We start from the raw sequence: 18142 nt of genomic DNA, 5'->3' as shown, positions 1-18142 counted from the left end.
GTACCTGTGCGCTCTCTCTTTGTGTGGAATAAAGCGCTTGAAAACTCTTTCAGCAGGTGTCGGTGTGCCTCTTTTCAGCAGAGAAGTTGGTAATTGTTGGATATATATATATATATATATGTATATGTGTGTGTTTCATGTTGCCTCCCTCCACATTGTTTTACTGCATCTACTTGTCCGATAATTTTCTTTTCCATTTGTGCTATAGACCCTCAAGCTGGGCTAACTCTGAATGGGTACCTTCAATCATCAGTGGCACCGTTTTGATCTTAACAGCTATTAGTGGTTGTATGTGCAGTTATTGTGCATGGCTGTACATGAGCAGACACAGCCGTGCTCGATGATGAGAACTTGCCAAATCACTTGAGCGTCGATCCTTTTCCAGCTTTGTCAAGTAGGAAAAATGATATGGTTAACAGTTTCTCTGGCCCTTAGTTAAGCCCAGTTGGTAGTTGTAGTCCTAATCGTCATAAAATTATAAAAAAAAATGAATGAATTCTCCTTATTTCTCGTTTGATTTTTCACAGGTATGATGAATGCCTGTTTCTGCATAAATTGTTGTTCTTGTGTTGTCTGGTTTTTTTTGGCGTGAAAACATGGTCATTGTAATAGTGAGAAAATTGGGCCTTCAGCAGCATTTTTCTGAGATGACTCATACCCTCTTCACTTTCCGCATTGGTTCCCAGTGGTTGACTGTATTTAATCTAAGCCGGTGTCTTTTGTTAATGAGAATCCAAGAGCCATAATGGGCGTCCATTCTCTAGAACACTGTAGAAATAAACTCACAAATCTTACAGAATAATCTGTCACTTTCTTTGTAAGATTCTCTCTATATGATGACACGGTTAAAGTATTCTCTTTTGACTTAAAGAGTTCCAGTTCTTCTCTGAGCTAGGAAATGTAGCAGGGTTGTCCTTATGGTGCCATCCACTCTTTAGTACCCCCCCCCCCCTTCACTATAAGATCTGTAACATAGCAGGTCTTACCTTTAGAGAAAATACAAATTGGGTACTGAGCTATATTTTCATTGACTTGATTTGGGTTCTAGAAATAATCTTAGCAGCAAATATCCATGAATCTCGACGCTTGATATTTGGGCATGTCAGTCCCAGTCTCGGAACATCAACGAGTTCAATTCATGAAGAAAAAAATGGTTCTTGCATTTAAAAATAAATTACATGTCTGACGATAAACCATTTAAAGTTTGTCTTCACATGCTTCTCTCCGTTTCTTCCCAAACAAGCCACAATTTCATTGTGAATTAGTTAACCCCTTCGAGGCTAGGCCTTTTCCCCCTTCTGTGCTAAGCCTTTTTAGGCTATTTGGGGTAGTTTGCGCTTAGGCCCCTGTAACGGTTTGATCATATAAGGTATCCATGCCAAATTTGTGTCCTTTTTCCCCCAACAGCATGGGGATTCTAAAGGTACCCAGGGTTTGTGGATTCCCCTGGAGGGGACCCAGAAATTAGCCGAAATACAGCTTTGTTTTTGTTTTTTAAAATGCGGAAAAAAGGGCTACAGATGAAAGCGTCTGTTTTTCCCCTGCAAATGGTATCAAAAAAAGGGGTTGTGGTGCTGAAATCATCCTCTTATAACTGACTAATATCCACCACTCAAATTGCTTTCATATTTCACCATACTAATTCTTTATGGGTTTCCGGAGTGGCGTGTTCAAGATTCTGCTATCTTTCCAAATAACTAACTAACATATAACTGACTAACCGATCCACCACTTAAAATTCACTTGCATGTTTCACTACACTAATGCAACACTAATCCTCTATGGGTCCTGGAGTAGCGTGCTACTCGCCGAAAACGCGCTTCGCCGCCTCGTCAGGGGTAGTAAGCGCTATATAAATGCAGTTACAATTACAATACAATCTTCCCAGCTCTCGGGGACAAGCAAACTTTTGTCAGAAAACCAAAATATTTTACAGTTTTGGCATTTTTCTTGGACATAGCCAATTTTTTGTGCTTTCAACCTCCTTCTAGTTAATGGTAGAAATGGGTATTAAGGCAATAATGGATCCTGGAAAGCTAAACATTTTAGAAAAATCGATAAAATCCTGAATTCAGCATGGGGTCATTTGTGTAGAGCCTTCAAGGTTTCTTTATAGAAACTAACAGTTAAATATAGGAAAAATTGAGTTAGTTGAAAAAACAGACATTTATGTCAACGTTTTCACCTGTAACTTCTCCTCATTATCACAGCTGTTTGAAAGCAATCTACCGTTACATCCGCTGGGCTTTTCTGTTTATGGGGATATATAGGACTTGTAGGTTGCGCAAGAACCCGACGAACCCAGAGCCAATAACTGAGAAGCGACTTGCAATGGTTTTTTATTATGTACCGGGTATATAGCAATTATTCTGGGAAAATGTATACATGTAAAAGACACCTATGTATTTCTGAAATGGGAACATAATATAGAGTTTAGAAACCGTAGATATTTGCACATTTACGAAATTGGGAATACCCATACTAGCATGAGAATTATAGGTAATTTTTCAAAATGACTTCTTTTTTACACCTTGTCTTTCATTTGGAAGGCAGAAATGCAACGAAAGTCAATAGGTAATAACAGTTGCTCTACAATTCTGTGTTACCCTTAGTCTCCCGATAAAAATGGTACCTCACTTGTGTGGGTAGGCCTAGTGCCCGTGACCGGAAATGGCCCAAAACGCAACGTGGACACAACACATTTTCACAGTGAAAACGGACCCCTTTTTTTTTTGCGAAGTGCCTACCTGTAGATTTTGAACCCTAGCTTTGCCGGCACCTAAGGAAACCTTGCAAAACTATACATTTTTGAAAACTAGACAGCCAGGGAAATCCAGGATGGGGTGACTTGTCTGGCTCTCACCAGGTACTGTTGGCCAGAATCCCTTGCAAACCTCAATCTTTTTTTTTTTTAACTAATTTTCCTCACATTTCTGTGATGGAAAGGTCTGAAATCTGTGTGGATCCACAAAATTCCACTCGGCCCGCATTCCTCAAAGTCTTCACCTCCCCTAGTTTTTCAGAAATTAGTGAGTTTGTTATTTACCCATGATGGCCGCCGGTCCCGGGGCCAAAAACCCAGGTGACCCCCCCTGCATAACCAGGTTGTTTTGTGATGGGTCATTTTGATGTCTCCTCAATAAGTTTTGGGCCGTTGCCTGTCGCGGGTACTGGACCCACCCATGCAAGTGAGGTACCATTTTCATTGGAAGACCTGGGGGAATGCGGAGGTGTAGGACATTTGTGGATGCGTGTATGTTCCAGAACTTACCCACATGGAAATTTGAGAATAAAGTGATTTTTTTTTTTTTTCATCAAAAGTTGAGGTTTGCAGGGGATTCTGGTTATTGTGCAGGGGGGTTTGGGGGCTTTGGCGTGCCCATATGAGGCAGCCCTCACCCCTAATTTACATAGTAAATATATTCCCTGGTTCTAGTGGGCTTTCCCCAACCACGTGAGGCCAATAAGATGAAAAAGGGAAATTTCGCTGCTGTCTGCAGCAGAGGGATTTTTGTGCCCCTGTCATGACGGAACCATTCCGTCATGAGCTTCGAAGGGGTTTATCTCTTTTGCAGTTTCCTGCACCGACCATTCTTTTTTGACTAGCCTTTCTCCATATTCTTGAGATCAGTGATTGCGTTGTACGTTAACGAACGTACAGTTACACAAGGTGTTTGCCAAATGTGTGTTATATTTACTTATTTCGTATCTTTTATGTGCATATTACAGACTTTGCACTTATGGACAACAGCACATTTGTTGGGCATCTTGTCCTCCTGATCATATTAACTGCCGGAGATCATTCTAGTAGTTTTCTGGGGAGTAATTGCTTGGTGCAGATCCTCTGAATCATATAATTCACTACTGAACATAGTTCTCTACAAGTTTTACTATGCCTTCTCCACCCATCACAAACATTCTAAATTATGGTTTTGTTGGTAGCAATTCTGTTTATGGCTTTTCCTGTAAATTCAAATTTTATATTTCATATAATGCCCTTCCAGAGGTAATGTTGAAAATAGAAACCTTCTCAGGGGTTCCACTGATACTTGGTCCTTTTAAACCAACAAAGAAGAAATTGGCACAGAAGTTGAAATATAAAAGTAACATTTTTATTAACCTCAAATGAGTGAGACTACGTCACACAGAAGCCTTAGCAACTGAATGAGGCAGTCTGAGGAGTGCAGAAAACGGTGGCCTTATATATACTTCGGGTTACATAGTCCTCATAAGACCAAGGGGCAGTCCTGGCTCATGTAAGCATGCAAAATGACTAAGATGGGCATACAAGATCTGCTTGCTCAACAAAGTGGGAGGAGAGTTACTTCTCCATACAGCAGCAAAAATAGCCTGACAGTTATACTAGAGAAGCAGGTGCATTCTACTAGCTAGGCCCTTCTGGGCATGTGCGAAGGTGCAAGATGCTAAATATAGTTAGTTTCTAGGCAGATTACAAGAGCAGCCAACACTGAGGGAGGACAGAGCACATGGCGAGCACGTGGCAGCACATGGCAAACAAAATGGCTGCCAGAAATACAAAATGGCTTTCAGCTCATGCTAACAAATCCCTCCAATATTTAACAGTAAGACTGCCACAAAGATCAGATATTGTATCATCAGCAGATATTTTCTACTCTTCCTATCCTCCTTTAGATACTATAACTTGCTACTATGTTATCAAAAGCAGGTGAATTTGTAGGTAATCCAGTGCTGGTGGGAAAAGCACATTGACCTCTTCCTGTGTAAAGATCAACGTGCCACCATGTAATTAAAAAAATGCAGTGCAGAATACAGCCTCTCCTTTCTCTAAGGTGAATTTCCTGGTCATATAGAGTACTGCAAAGTATGCCACTGCAAACCTTTTATTAATCAACTATTCATTATTGGACTGTGCTCCTATAAGAAATCAAACCTTGTTCAAAGGGACATCTACAGTTTGTGATGTCATTAAGGTAGTTTGAATACAGGAAACGGATGATGCCAAGAGGTTTAAAAAAATCTTCATAAAAAAAATTCCTGATGGCCACACACATTTCACTTTGTGAAAGACAATAATAGTGGTGAAATCACTTTTGCAGTTAATTGTATCGTCCTGCACAAGGAATTAATTTGTGGGTTTTTTTATTGCTTTTTTCAATTGTCTATTCCTCTCAAGAAGCTGAACATAAAACTTATGGAAGTACTGCAGCTGTCTCTGAAGAGACAGAGTAGACACATCTAAAGTGTAGCAAAGCATGTTGAACAGTCTACTCTACACAAAGGGTATAGTCTCAGTCTTTGCAAAGCAAGTTTCATGCCCTTTAGTTAGGGACAGTGTTTCGGGTTTGAATGCAGCCATTTGAGAATACTTAATATGGGGAAATTTAGTGTCAGGCGACTAGCTTTGTTTCTAATGCTTCTCTGCAGGCATTTTATCCCAGGTACGCAGGCTGACTAGATTCTGTAATCTCTTTGGAAAACATACATTAATGTATTTAACTGTTTCTCTTTGCAGGGGTTATACAGATAAAAAGCTACAGGACAACGTGCAGTGTGAAATATTTCAGACCCTTTATGAAGAGGCCCTAGAATCATACAAGCAGGAAATCGTCTACCAATTACCTAGCAACACTCCTGAAGACATGGAGCGCAACGTGGAACAGATTTCACAGTGGACAGAGCAGTGGATAAAAGACAATAATTAAATTCTGATGCAATGTCTTGGACTTTAAAGGACTGATTTCTACTTTTTGATAGGACGATTCTGGGTGTAGCTGCTCCCAATAAATTAAATATTTTCAATTCTGTATGTAGTCGCGTTGCTTGGATCTTTTGTTTATGAAGCCAGCAGTTTAATAGTGTCCACAGCTACAGTGTGCTACTGAAAGTAAAACTATTTATCTTTCATGAATCAGAAATGTTACCCAATTTTTTTTAGGTAGCACTTGTGCTGCCTCTTCCAGACATGCTGTATTCAGGAAATGTGCATAAAGCTCCGCCCACTTCCGGCCCTCCTTTTAATTGGCTCCTGTCTCTGTCCTTTGTAAACAGTGGCTTTTCATTTGTCAGTAGGCTTACTACTCCTTCCTTAGTACCGCCTTGTCTCTTATTGTAAACTCCTATGAGGACCTCACCATGTTACATGTATTGTTACTCCCTAGGTTTTAAAAAAGTTCAGCTGGGGGGGGGAATCACAACTGGCGGCCATGTTAGGGTCAGGCACCCATCAGCCACAGCTTCGAGTAAATGGTGGCCCCAGGGACCCCTCTCCACGTGGGCCCGGGAAAAAGAACGTGCTCAGCGCCTACCGCGAGCCCTGCAGCGGGCTCCAGAGCAGGTCCGTTCCGCCCCCTCACACAAACACACGCACTGCAAATGCTTGTTCTTTAAATATTATGAGCAGCAACCATAGCCGCATAAGGGGAAGCACTGAATGCAGGAGGTCAACAAAATTAATTATGACGTAGTTTGTGACACCTTAAAGTGCCCCTCCAAAACAGCTTACTAAATATAACGAGGGTAGCAAGACCCAGCCACAAATAGTCTGGTCCTACCTTTTGTGAAGTGATTAAAGTAAGTGACGACCATGATACCTCATCTAAACGAACTGCACCTGTGAGGGAATGAACGTTTATGCTGTTAAGGGATGAACATTGTGTTCCATAGAGCCGTCCCCACAAAGAAATGACAGCACCGTGCATACATTTAGCACCAATCATTTAATGTCACTGTTAAATATACAAATGCAATAGTGTCATTGTACTATCCAGTTAAGAATTACATTTTTGCTGTGTGTGAGTAGCTTGAGGGGCATGGTTACTCTGTGCGTTGCTCTGGGCATCCCATAAAATATAACCCAGATTGTCATTAATGCAGCCATCAAATTTACCCGATGCCCCATGTGTAAATAAATAGCTTAATTTGGAAGCATTTCTGAAACTTTGTGAGACATTCCAAAATTAAGCTGTTTTAGGGAGGGGGGGGTCCTCTGTCCTCAAACTGGAGAGCCTGCCCAAAGATGAGGTTAGTGTAAAAGCATTGTTTCCATTCTAAAATCGATGCACTTGAAAGCCTACGAGTACGCTCTTTGACTGTCTGCTATTTGAGCCTGTAACCAAAAAGCAGTAGCATTTGTGGATAACTTTAAGTCGGTTTAATTTCACCTTGGACCAGAAGTTAGTGCCTGCAAGTGCTCATGTGAAGCAGGGTGGCTTTACCCATATGTAAGCAATGCTACACAGTAATCACTCCATGAACAAATAAATAAATGTATTCGGCATTAAATAATGGCACACAGAGCTCGAAGGCCATGGTAAGGTGTGATTTTCATATCTCAAACCCAGTTGCAAAGGAACTGAGCTCTGCTTTGGAGGAGGAGTTTACGGTCAACAGTTGACCAACAACAATTTGATGGAGGACTAGAAGTACAAGAAGGTGAGGGATGAGGACTACAGCAATAAATTAGGCCGCAGAGGGGAAATGGAAGATTGGGGGATGAGGACTACAGCAATAAATTAGGCCGCAGAGGGGAAATGGAAGATTGGGGTATAGACTAGTCTGGGGAGGTCAGATATGAGGGCTGAGCACTATGGAAATGCCCCAATCTTGGCATATCATGGTCCAAAGTGTTGGTTCTAGGTTTATGCCTGCCATTAACTGCGCAGATCCATTTCAAAGCCAAATCGGGGTTGCTTTCACCAAAAACGTCTATGTAAATCCTATTTGCCCATTTTTGAATTTTCGGGGGGAGTGGTGTTAGATTATTTAGTGTTAGGCGATGCAGTTTTACTGTACTTTAATTGACTGTGATGTCTGCTTCGAGCACTAAGGGGGGGTTGGAATGACGGGGAAGTGCTCATGTTGTCTCCCTGATGGGAGTAATCAATAATGGATGGGGAAGACGGGCCTTATGAAAGTGAACGGGAGCGATAACTGCACTGAACTTTAATAATTGCACAGTTGGATCACCTGTTATGTCCTCTGGGCTTTTTTTTTTTTTTTTTTTTTTTTATGGCCTCATTTTGAAAAACCAATAAAAATTTGTTTAAAAAAAAACAAAAGAAATGTCTGCTTCGAGCACTAGCTTCTGCTTCCTTATCTACGATGAAAACGCGCCGAGGCAGTCCTAATGGATATGGGGGATTGTTGTTCCAGATTCCTGGTGACTTAGATGGGAAAGGCCTGTTAATTTTTTTTTTTTCTTTCCTATCTTTTTACATTCATGGCTTTGCCTGGAACCACCAGAGAGGTGACCTTTTTTGCGACATAAGTGAGTGTGCTTGTCAAGATGGCTTTGTAAATGATTCAACTGGTTTTTCAGCACCAGCTTCATGATAGTGTTGCAGGGGTTTATTTTGTGGGGAATTGTGGAGGTCAGTCTTTTTCTACAGATTGTCCTGCTTGCATTGCTGCTGTTGGTATTTTTCAATGTAAACCAGAGTGAAGTTTTATTCGCCTTGTTTGCTCAGCACCCGCCAGTGAACGAATACTGTTTTAGCTGTGTGAACTCTACAGTGAACTGCACCGACAGAGCTTTTATTTACTCTTCCCTTCCTCCCTCCTTTTCCACCAAATCTGAAGTCCTAAAGTAACTGCATTGTTATGGCAAGAGAGGGTGTCATCCCAGCCACAGCATTTTAGTAAAAGGATCCTGGTGCGTGTGCTTTCCATAAATGAAACCCCAGATAGGGTGATTAATTAAATAGCTTCAATGAGAAGTACTGCAGTGTTTTGCAGCCAACCTTCCGCCTAATTTATTTCTGTGAACTTTACATTTTCCAAAACAAACTGTTCCAAGGTAGGTGTTGCCCGAGGGTGGATAAGAACCTGCCTTGCTTCACCTCAGGCCTTCTTAGTTAATTTCACTATCTAAATAGGGGCACCAAAACCTTGAGATGCTTTGAGATACAAAGAGCACTTTAAAATACTTCACGGCTCTTCCTTCATTTCTAGCTCCAAAAGCAGTTAAGCAGCTCACTCACTACACGTTCCTTTTGAAGGCAGTAGTAGAGGGTTAAAAAAAAAGACCTTATCTTTCGAGAATTTTTTTTTTGGGGGGGAGATTTGTGGCAAAATTATTGGACAAGAAATGCTGTACATAGCAGAAACACGGAACTGGTTGTTTATCCGTTTGTGGGAACCTCATAAAGAAATTTTTTGGTACTAGTAGTTCATACTTTTATTTGTTGATATGTTATTAAAGTAGTCTTAGAGATGGGTGGGATGCATATAACCTGAATATAACGTAAAGACATTCAAAGAGCTTGCTTTCCATAAGCTTTTTTTTTTCTCATACCATTTTATTGAACAGTAAATGTAGCCTTCACACAATATGATCAACAATATCAGGTTATTGCACATATATAAGGTGATTGTGACATTACTATTTCCGTTACCTGCCCTTGACAATCCACGCACATCAGAGGGTCTCTTCCCCAGCTTTTCCTCTGTCTGCCCTTCCACCCATGGCCAGCATTGCAGGTTGCCCCCGCCCAGGCTCAGCGCAGAGCCCACCTCTGCATTCATTCTAATGTGTCCATATCTTTCCCCACTTTCTTGGACAACCACGGCCTTCATAGATAACTTTTTCTGCGATCATGCACCAGTCCATCTCTCGTTTCCAATCTTTTAGGTGTGGTGATATCACGGTTCCCCACATTCCCACAATGTTCCTCTTAGCCACCATCAACCCCAGCGTGACCAATACTTGCTCCATTTGGCCTAGATCTGATGATTCCCACACATTCAGTAACCCTCTTCTTTCTGAGGGGTACACTTCCTCCCACCACATTATTTATACAGGTTAGCACTAAAGTCCAATAAATTTGTATCACTGGACACTCCCAGATTATATGGTGGAAGGTACCATCTCATCCACATCTCTGCAGGCAGGCGGAATTGGGCCTCCTCCCCATCTTTGCTAGTATGTTGCACGACTTAAAAGCGCAGTGTAAAATTTTAAGCTGTATTGGGCGGAATCGAGCCCTGATCACCACTTCCCTAGGTGAGGATAGCTCTTCTCTCCAATCTCCCTCTTCTATGTACTCTGTCTGCCTCCCAATGATGACTGAGCCGGTGCAATGTGTCTGGGGTATTATGAATCCGTTTTTTTTATATGTCAATGAGATCGCTTTGCTCGTCATATAGTCGTCAAGTAGCCTAGCTTACAACGGGGACGCGTCCGGGAGGACCTCTTCTCAGGGGATTACAGACATTTTGTCATGTCGAATTTGGAGATATCTAAAAGTCTCTGATGTAAACGGACCATATTCATGCTCCATGTTGGGCAATGGTAGGACTGTCCCTCCTTTCCATAAATCTCCCACCCGGGAGATGCTGATCATGTCCCACTTATTGAACGCAGGCTTGAGTCCCAAAGTGCCCAATTTATGGAAATCCCACAGTTTGTTTTTTTTAAACGTAGTTTATTGATTTTTCGTACCATACAGACATTAACACAACTGATCTGACGACCTCGGTAATATTCCCACTGCGGTCATTTACCCCCCGCCTAATTCACGTTACATATCACGTCAATGTGTCAACTGTAAACATGTAATACCCCCAATAGTCCGATTAAAACCCGTTCTGTAGGACCCTCAACCCCCCTTTTCTTTTAAACATTTGCTCCCTCCCCCCAGTTCTCGTCACCAACGCATAGAGCTATAATAATCCTTGTATCAGTCGTGCTCAGGAAATACTACACCATAGTCCTATCGATGTCCCTGTCACGCTACGGGGCTTCCCCTGTGTGATGCAGCATTCTATTCAGTCGTCTTGCGTCTGTCTCGTAACGCCTGCACCAGTGTCTCCCATGCTGTCGCTGCTTCTAGTTCGCTATCATTGTTTCGCCTGCGCTCTTGCTGATATCGCAGTGCGCTCTCGCTATTTGCCCACTTTACAAACTCATTCCTCCACCTCTTGCTGCTAGGTCCTACTGTCGCCTTCCAATGTCTCGTGAGTTCCCGTTTTGCTAGTATGAGCCCCATGTCCATGAATTTACTCGTTATTTTGTTTTTGGAGGTGTGGGGGAACCAGTGTAGGACGCTAGTGGCCATATCAAATGTCAGTTGTCTCTCTGTTATCTCATTGAGGGTGTCTCCCACCCTATCATTGGACAAGACCATAGCATAAGTTCTAATTCTACTCCAGCTCGTGTACATCTAGGACATGCAGCTTCTGTAGCCTTAAAATATTTACAGATCCTTCTAGGTGTCCAGTACACTCTATGGAGGATATAGAAGTGTACCAACTGAAATCTCGCATTTCTTGAACTCTTCCAGGCCCTCCGCACTATCTGCTTCCAGGTGGTTTCAGGGATATCCTTCCCTATATCAACCTCCCACTTCCTTTTCAGTGTCTCCAGGGGTGTTAACCCCTTGTTAAGCATTCTAGAGTAGAGACACGTGACCGCCTTAAAGGTCCCAGCCGCCATCATGGTGTATTGGCAGGCCATCGTCGTAGTAGGTTCCGTGAGCCCCTCCCGCCAGTGTGCCTGTATTGCCCTCGTCAGAGCTGCATGCAACAAAAATCCCCCTCTCGGAAGATCAAATCTATCCCACAGTGCCTGGTAGGGCAACATGACCCCATCTTCGTATAGGTCTCCCAAGACTTGGAGCCCCGCTTCTTCCCAGGCCTGCAATTGTGACCAATCCCCGCTGTTATCATTCCCAGTGGGATTTCGGGAGCATACGGGTGCATGACTCCCGCTCTACGTTGGGAGCGGTTCCAGCAAGGTCGAAGCGTTCTCTCTTCCATTAAAAGATCTTTGAGATTCAGCCTTTGCTGCAATGCTATAAACGACAGGATAAGGCGCGGTATTCCCCTACCTCTCTGTTGTTCTGGTCCTCTGAATTCCTTCACTATGGCTTGGGTCAAAAACTGCAGTTGGGCTGCCAAATAGTACAAATCGAAGTCCGGGACCGCCAATCCTCCTTCGGCCTTAGGTCGTATGAGCGTTGCTTGCGCCACTCTACGCCTGCCCGTACCCCAGAGGAAAGTTACCACTAGCGATTTCAGCAACTTAAAAGTGGAGCCTGGTATCCATACTGGCAGTGTTCTAATAGAATACAAGAAACGCGGAAGCGCTATCATCTTCAATAGAGCTATCCGGCCCGTCACTGACAGCGGGAGGGTGGCCCAAAAAGCCATGCTACCCTTTAAAACTCGTATGCCACGTCCCACATTTCCTTCTAACATGTCTGCCGCAGTATGGTAGACATGTACACCTAGGTATTTCAAACAGGTGGGTTCCCACCGCACCTCCCTATCCGTAGTAGGCCGGGCCTACCCCTGCCGCACCGGAAACAGGCATGTTTTCGACCAATTTACTTTCAGGCCCGATATGGTGCCAAATTCCGAAAGCGGGGATCCAGCTCCCACCAGCGCTCTGCCAGCATCTTCAAGGAAGAGCAGCATATCGTCTGCATATAACGATATGTATTGTTGACCGTCTCTGCTCCCCAAGCCCTCATAGTAGTTCCCCATCCGGACCTTCGCCGCAAGGGGTTCCACCGCTAGGGCGAACAAAAAGGGGGATAGCGAGCATCCCTGCCTCGTTTCCCCGACCGACCTGGTACTGCGAGGATATCCGCGTACCCACTCTCACTCTGGCCCCAGCCGATGTATACAATACCTTTGTCCACTTTAGAAAGTCCGTTCCCAGGCCAAAGTGCCCCATCACTTGGTACAGATACCCCCATTCTAAGCTATCGAAGGCTTTTTCGATGTCTACTGACAATATCATGGGTTGTTGTGCCTCAGGGTGGTCTTCCTCCAATACATAACTAACCTCCTTACATTTGTAGTCTTATTCCTCGTCGGAATAAAGCCAGCTGGAGCTGTATGGATCAATGTGGTCATGTATTGTAAAAGTCGGGTTGCCAATATACTGCTCAGTATTTTGTAGTCGGTGGTTAACAGACAGTGGACGATAAGAGGCCGTCTCCCCCCCGTCCCGACCCGGTTTCAGCAGTGGGATTACCAGCGCTTCCCTCATCGACAGGGGCATTTGTCCAAGCTCTTTTGCTTCCTTATAGACCTCTTGGAGTCTCGGCGCTAGTAAATCTACATATTTCGCGTAGAACTCTATGGGTAAGCCATCTACACCTGGGGTTTTATTGTGAGCCATGTGCTTGATAGCACCTCTATTTCCCCCAGTTCTATTTCTTTACCCAAGCTGTCGGCCTGTTCACGCTCTAGTTCATGCAGTTGTAGTACCGCATCTACTGCAGGGTCCCCGGCTATTACTGTGCTTTGATACAGTGTGTAATAGTAACGCAAGAAGCATTGTAGGATCTCATTCTGAGTGTGGACTATATTCCCACTCTCTGCCTCTAGTGCCAATATAGAGGAGCCTCGTTTAGTGGGGTTCGCCAACCAAGCCAGCAACGTCCCTGCCTTGTCACCTTCCGCATGTGCCCTCATCGTATAAGCTTTATGGTCGTAGCTGCGCAATCGTTCCATTTCTGCTGCTACTGCTTCCTTTGCCGTGCTAACTTCCTCCTGCAATTCGGGGTGGTTGGGCCTCGACAATTCCACCTCTTGTAATTTGGCTTCAGCTGTGGTCAGATCGGTCAGCAGCGCCTTGCGCACACCTGCATACTTCCCTATGCAGATTCCCCTTACAACCACCTTGAAAGCATCCCATTCCGTTGCTCTCGTGGCCGTAGATCCAGCATTCTCTGCAAAATAGTGGGTAATCCCTTCCCTCAGAGCCTCATAAAAAAAGCGGGTCGTCCAGCGTCTCAGGGCGCAGTCTCCAAGTGGGGATGCAAGAAATTCCGGTCATCCAGTGTTGAGCAGTTACGAGAGTCACTCCAGTTGTTTCCTCTTGATGCCGCAAACTCCCAACTCCCTCAAGGATCAACCAACACAATCAGGAAGGAAACTCTGACTGTCAACTTCTCCCCAAGGGAAAGGGGAAGTGGAGAGAGAAACAGACAACAACAACACTGGTTCCTGTTGCAGTTTCTCTTGAAAGTGTTCAGGGCCGCAGTTTTGAATTCACGCAATCCTGGTTTCACATAATCCTGTGACACAATACACTTGATCAACAACTCTGCTTTTCAACATTTAAGATTTCTTAAATATTTTATCGCATTAAAATTTACTGACCATAGAAATTAACAGCCCTTGTTCACACTTAACTGAGTCTGTCAGGAGTCAAGTGCATCCAAATAAACTATCTTTGAACTGCCTCCTTTAAACAAAGTTGAGATTAATTAATTCTGAACCTTTTGTCTTAGAAAACTTGAATTAATTAGTGTGTTAATTAGTCTAATTAACTCTTGTAACTCATGCACATACCTGAAGATCCCAGTAGTTTCTCTGCTTAAGGGATTCTGTAAAATTAAAATAAAAGAACAAGCAGCAACCTATACTCTGGGCTGTCTTTGTAAATACTCTTTTAACAATTTTGACCCCCAGAGATTAAGTTGTCACTAGAACTATCTTTGGCATTAAATAACTATTTTACATACTTTAAATTTGAAGTCTCAGCAATATTTTACAGTTAACTGAATTGTTTTTGTCAAGGTTTGTTTAACCAATCAGTTTAGCGATTACCTACAACATTTGATAACTACTAAACTTGTATTGTCTTGGCACCTCACCCCAAAGTCAATGTTCTTTGGTCCTTCTCTTAAATAATCTTACTGTGCTTTTTCGCTTTCGATCGGTCCGTCGAAGAAATCACCGGCTTGACTTCCGTCGAATAAAAGATGTCGTCATCAGTCCTTGTTGCTTCTCGGAAGACTTCACCCGGACGAACAAGAAATCAGGTAAGAGGCTAGCGGGTAGGGTCGGCAACGAGTTGAGGTAACGGGGTTTTTAGGACTGGAGGCGATTGGGTTTTTACACGAAAGGAAGGAAAATGCCAGGAAACAGGTCGTGCTCAAAGTCTGAGCCGCAAACTGAAGTGCTCTTCGTATCTTCAACTTTAGACGAAGCACTTAACCGTTTGCGCTCGCTCCTTTTATAGACTTCTCCCTCTGACTTGAACGTTCTATCACACAGTGCGTGAAACCCATTCTAAATGTCCGCGCGATGAACCAAGTGCACAATCAGGAGCAAGCCTCTTGTCAGAAATCAACAAGCATTGGTCAAGGCAACAATTAAACATAGGAAATCTGTAAATAACTTTCATAAATCATTCCTATCTAAATAACCACAAGGATCATTACAGGACCTGATTCATTTTACAGATTGCTGTATCACAAGATTACGTAGGAAAACCAGTTGCAAGGACTGCACTCCTAACATCCAGTGCATAGTGATGAGCAGAGGATTATGATCCGAGATCGTCCTGGCCAGATATTCAGATTGCACCACTGCAGACTGCACCGTGGAGGAGCATAGCACCGTATCCAGCCTGACATGTAAGTCATGCATCCCGGAAAAATAGGAGTAGTCCCGTTCCATCGGGTGGTGCGCACGCCAGACGTCTATTAAACCCCATCTTGTTTGCCAATCTAGCCTACCCTTAGTCAGTCTACGGATCGGGGACTCGGCCAATGGGGGATGCGACCTATCAAGTGAGACATCCGTGACGGAGTTGAAGTCTCCGCCCATCACTAACTGGCTATCAAGATAGTGCGCCAAAGACCCAGGGAGCTTCGCCAGGAATTCCAGTTGGTCAACATTAGGAGCATATATAGTACAAAACGCTATGTCCCTACCTCTAAGTTTGCCTTGTATTGCCACAAACCTGCCGTCGGGATCTATCGTCTGGCTAGTTACCTGGAAAGGCACTCCCGCTCTAACCCAGATCAGTGCACCTCTAGCGAATGCCGAGTATGTGGTGTTATACACTTGGCCCCTCCACCTACGCTGCAGCGCTATTCCCTCAGCCTTAGTCAAGTGCGTTTCCTGAAGCCGTGCTATGTGTACTCCCCTATGAACCAAATAGGCATGGATTTTATGCCGTCTTGTCATGGAATGAAGCCCCCTCGCGTTCCAGGTTATACATCGCAAATCCGCCGTATCACCCATTCCCCATTAGTGTCCTGAACAGCATCAAGCTCAATTCTGCATCTGCGTCCGTGACTATCCCTCCCAAACTTCTGCCCAAACAACCCCTGTCCCCCACCCCCCCAAGAACAGGACCTAGCAACAACCACCTAGTTCCCATCCAAACCAATATAACTTGCAACACATTTCAAAGCCCTCCAGCAGACACTGCGGGCATGCCTTAAGGGCAATGAGGGGGGACTGTTTGCCAACCTGTGGCCGCCTACTTCGACAGTCCCACTGAGCCCAGATAAATGGTGCCCACCAAAGCTCCCCCCCCCCCCACCCCACAGCATCACTCATACAACCAACCTTCCTTGTTAGGTCATCGCAGGAAGTCCATTACAGCTCCGAGTCCACAATTTAATCGGCTTTGCAGGCTCGTCTACCCTTCATCCCCTCAGCCGTCTCTGGGGTGACCTTTGGTAAGCGCACGCTGTCCATTTCAGAGTGTTCAGAATCAGACCGGGCGTTCTCTTTCTCCGATTCCGTGCTATCTACCGATGGAGGCTGCTGTGTAGTTGATAATGTGGACACCGCTGCCAGCACACCTCGCCGTTCCGCTTCCGTCTGGGATGAGGAGGGCTTTCTTAGTTCCCGCTGCCTGTTCCGAAGCCGTCGTGATTTTCGCGGTGGTAAGTCCTCTGTGGTGGCCCGCCTTCTTTGTTCGCCGTCATCCTTCCCAGCTTTGTAGAGTTCCAGCCAAGCTCAGGCGTCGTCTGGGGTGTCAAAAAAACATGTTTTGCCATCAACAATGATCCTCAGTCTGGCCGGGAATAGGAGTGAATACTGAAGTCCCTCGGTGCGCAGCTCTCTTGAAGGCCAAGAAGGAGGTTCGGCGGCGCTGGCTGTCGTAAGTGTAGTCGGGGAAGATATTGACCTTACTATTCTCCACCTGGAAGGGGCCGTCCACTCGCGCTTTCTGGAGGATCAAGTCCTGGTCCCGAAAGTGCAACAGCCGGTCGGTGGTCGGCCCTGCTGGGGCGGTCTAGCCGGCACCCTGTGCGCCCGCTCCAATGTGTAGAAGGTGGACAAGCCCTCTGGTGCCACCATTATTTTGAGCCAGGATTCCAGATATTGTACCATGTCCGATCCTTCAGTTTTCTCCGGCAGACCTACTACGCGGATGTTGTTCCGGCGATTGCGACCCTCTGCATCCTCAGCTCTTTTTTCCAAAGCATCCACTCGTTCTAGCACACTGGTCAGAGTAGCTTTGAGGTCCTGTTGTAGTGGTTCAATGATTCGGAGCGCGCCCTCCGCTGCTGTGACTCTATCGGCCAGTTTCCCATGATCGGCCCGTAACAGGCCCAATCCCGTGGCCACCTGCGCTATGTCCTGCTGGAGCGCTGTACGGGAATCTGTGATTGCCATCAGGATTTTATCAAACTGCTGCTGTAAGTGGGGGTCCCGCACTTGCTCGAGCCCCTCCTGCTCCTCCCGTTCAGGTACTTCTTCTTCCACGGGTGGCTGGGCCCCACTCTTAGTTCCCTTTAGTTTCCCCCATCGTCGGGCAGAGCCCAAGTGAACGGGTCCGGCCTGTCCTCCGCAGCCGGCACTCTGCCGGTGAGTCCCGGGGAGCCACCCCCGATGCTACTCTCAAAGGGCTTTGGTCTCCTTCCTGCCCTGCCAGCGAGCCAGTAGTGCCAAGTTCCTGCCACCGGATGTTATGTGGAGGCGTTGCGTCACCTCAAGCAGTGGCCCTCTTGGTCACTAGCAGTGGGCCCCCAATACTCTTTGCCGCTAGAAAGTCCAGTACTTGCTGTCAATTATGGTCCCTCAGGGGTACCGGGGGTTCGCCAGGTGTAGCTCACGGTGTTCGCCACCTCGCGGCACAGTAGGAGCCGCGGTATCCTCTCCAGGTCCGGGCACAGGGATACTTTTCCGCCGCTGTTCACAGTGGGCAGCGTCTGCCTACGGAGGTAATTTGACTGTCCCCCCGGCTCTCTCACTATGGTCGGTTGGTCCTGTACCAGGGCTGTACCCCGAGTGACCCAACAGTCGTGTTCTTGCCCCGTTCAGCTCCGCAGTGCAACTTGCAGCCTCGACAGAGGGGGGACCCTTCAATGAGTTCCAGCGGGCACAGTCCGCTCCAGTGCCTGCGCTCCCTGCCTTTTGCAGTTCGGCGAGTGCCCGCTATTCAGCTCCCCTGCCCCCA

General features: G+C 45.3%; 2 protein-coding genes across 2 annotated transcripts in view; one reads left to right on the top strand and one right to left on the bottom strand.

Moving 5' to 3' along the window:
* The window catches only part of AK6 (adenylate kinase 6), a 31760-nt gene extending 25972 nt beyond the window's left edge, over nt 1-5788 (top strand). Inside the window, exon 5 of the mRNA XM_078675303.1 lies at nt 5495-5788. Within this exon, the coding sequence (XP_078531429.1) occupies nt 5495-5684 (190 nt within the window). The 3' untranslated portion in view covers nt 5685-5788. The remainder of the gene's footprint in view (nt 1-5494) is intronic.
* Nucleotides 1-18142, bottom strand: part of RAD17 (RAD17 checkpoint clamp loader component) — a 564733-nt gene that overhangs the window by 443886 nt on the left and 102705 nt on the right. The window lies entirely within an intron of this gene.

Source organism: Lissotriton helveticus, chromosome 2_1 (genome assembly GCF_964261635.1).
Source record: "Lissotriton helveticus chromosome 2_1, aLisHel1.1, whole genome shotgun sequence".
NCBI lineage: Eukaryota > Metazoa > Chordata > Amphibia > Caudata > Salamandridae > Lissotriton > Lissotriton helveticus.
The sequence above is the reverse complement of the archived record's forward strand: the minus strand, read 5'-3'. Positions and strand labels throughout refer to the sequence as shown.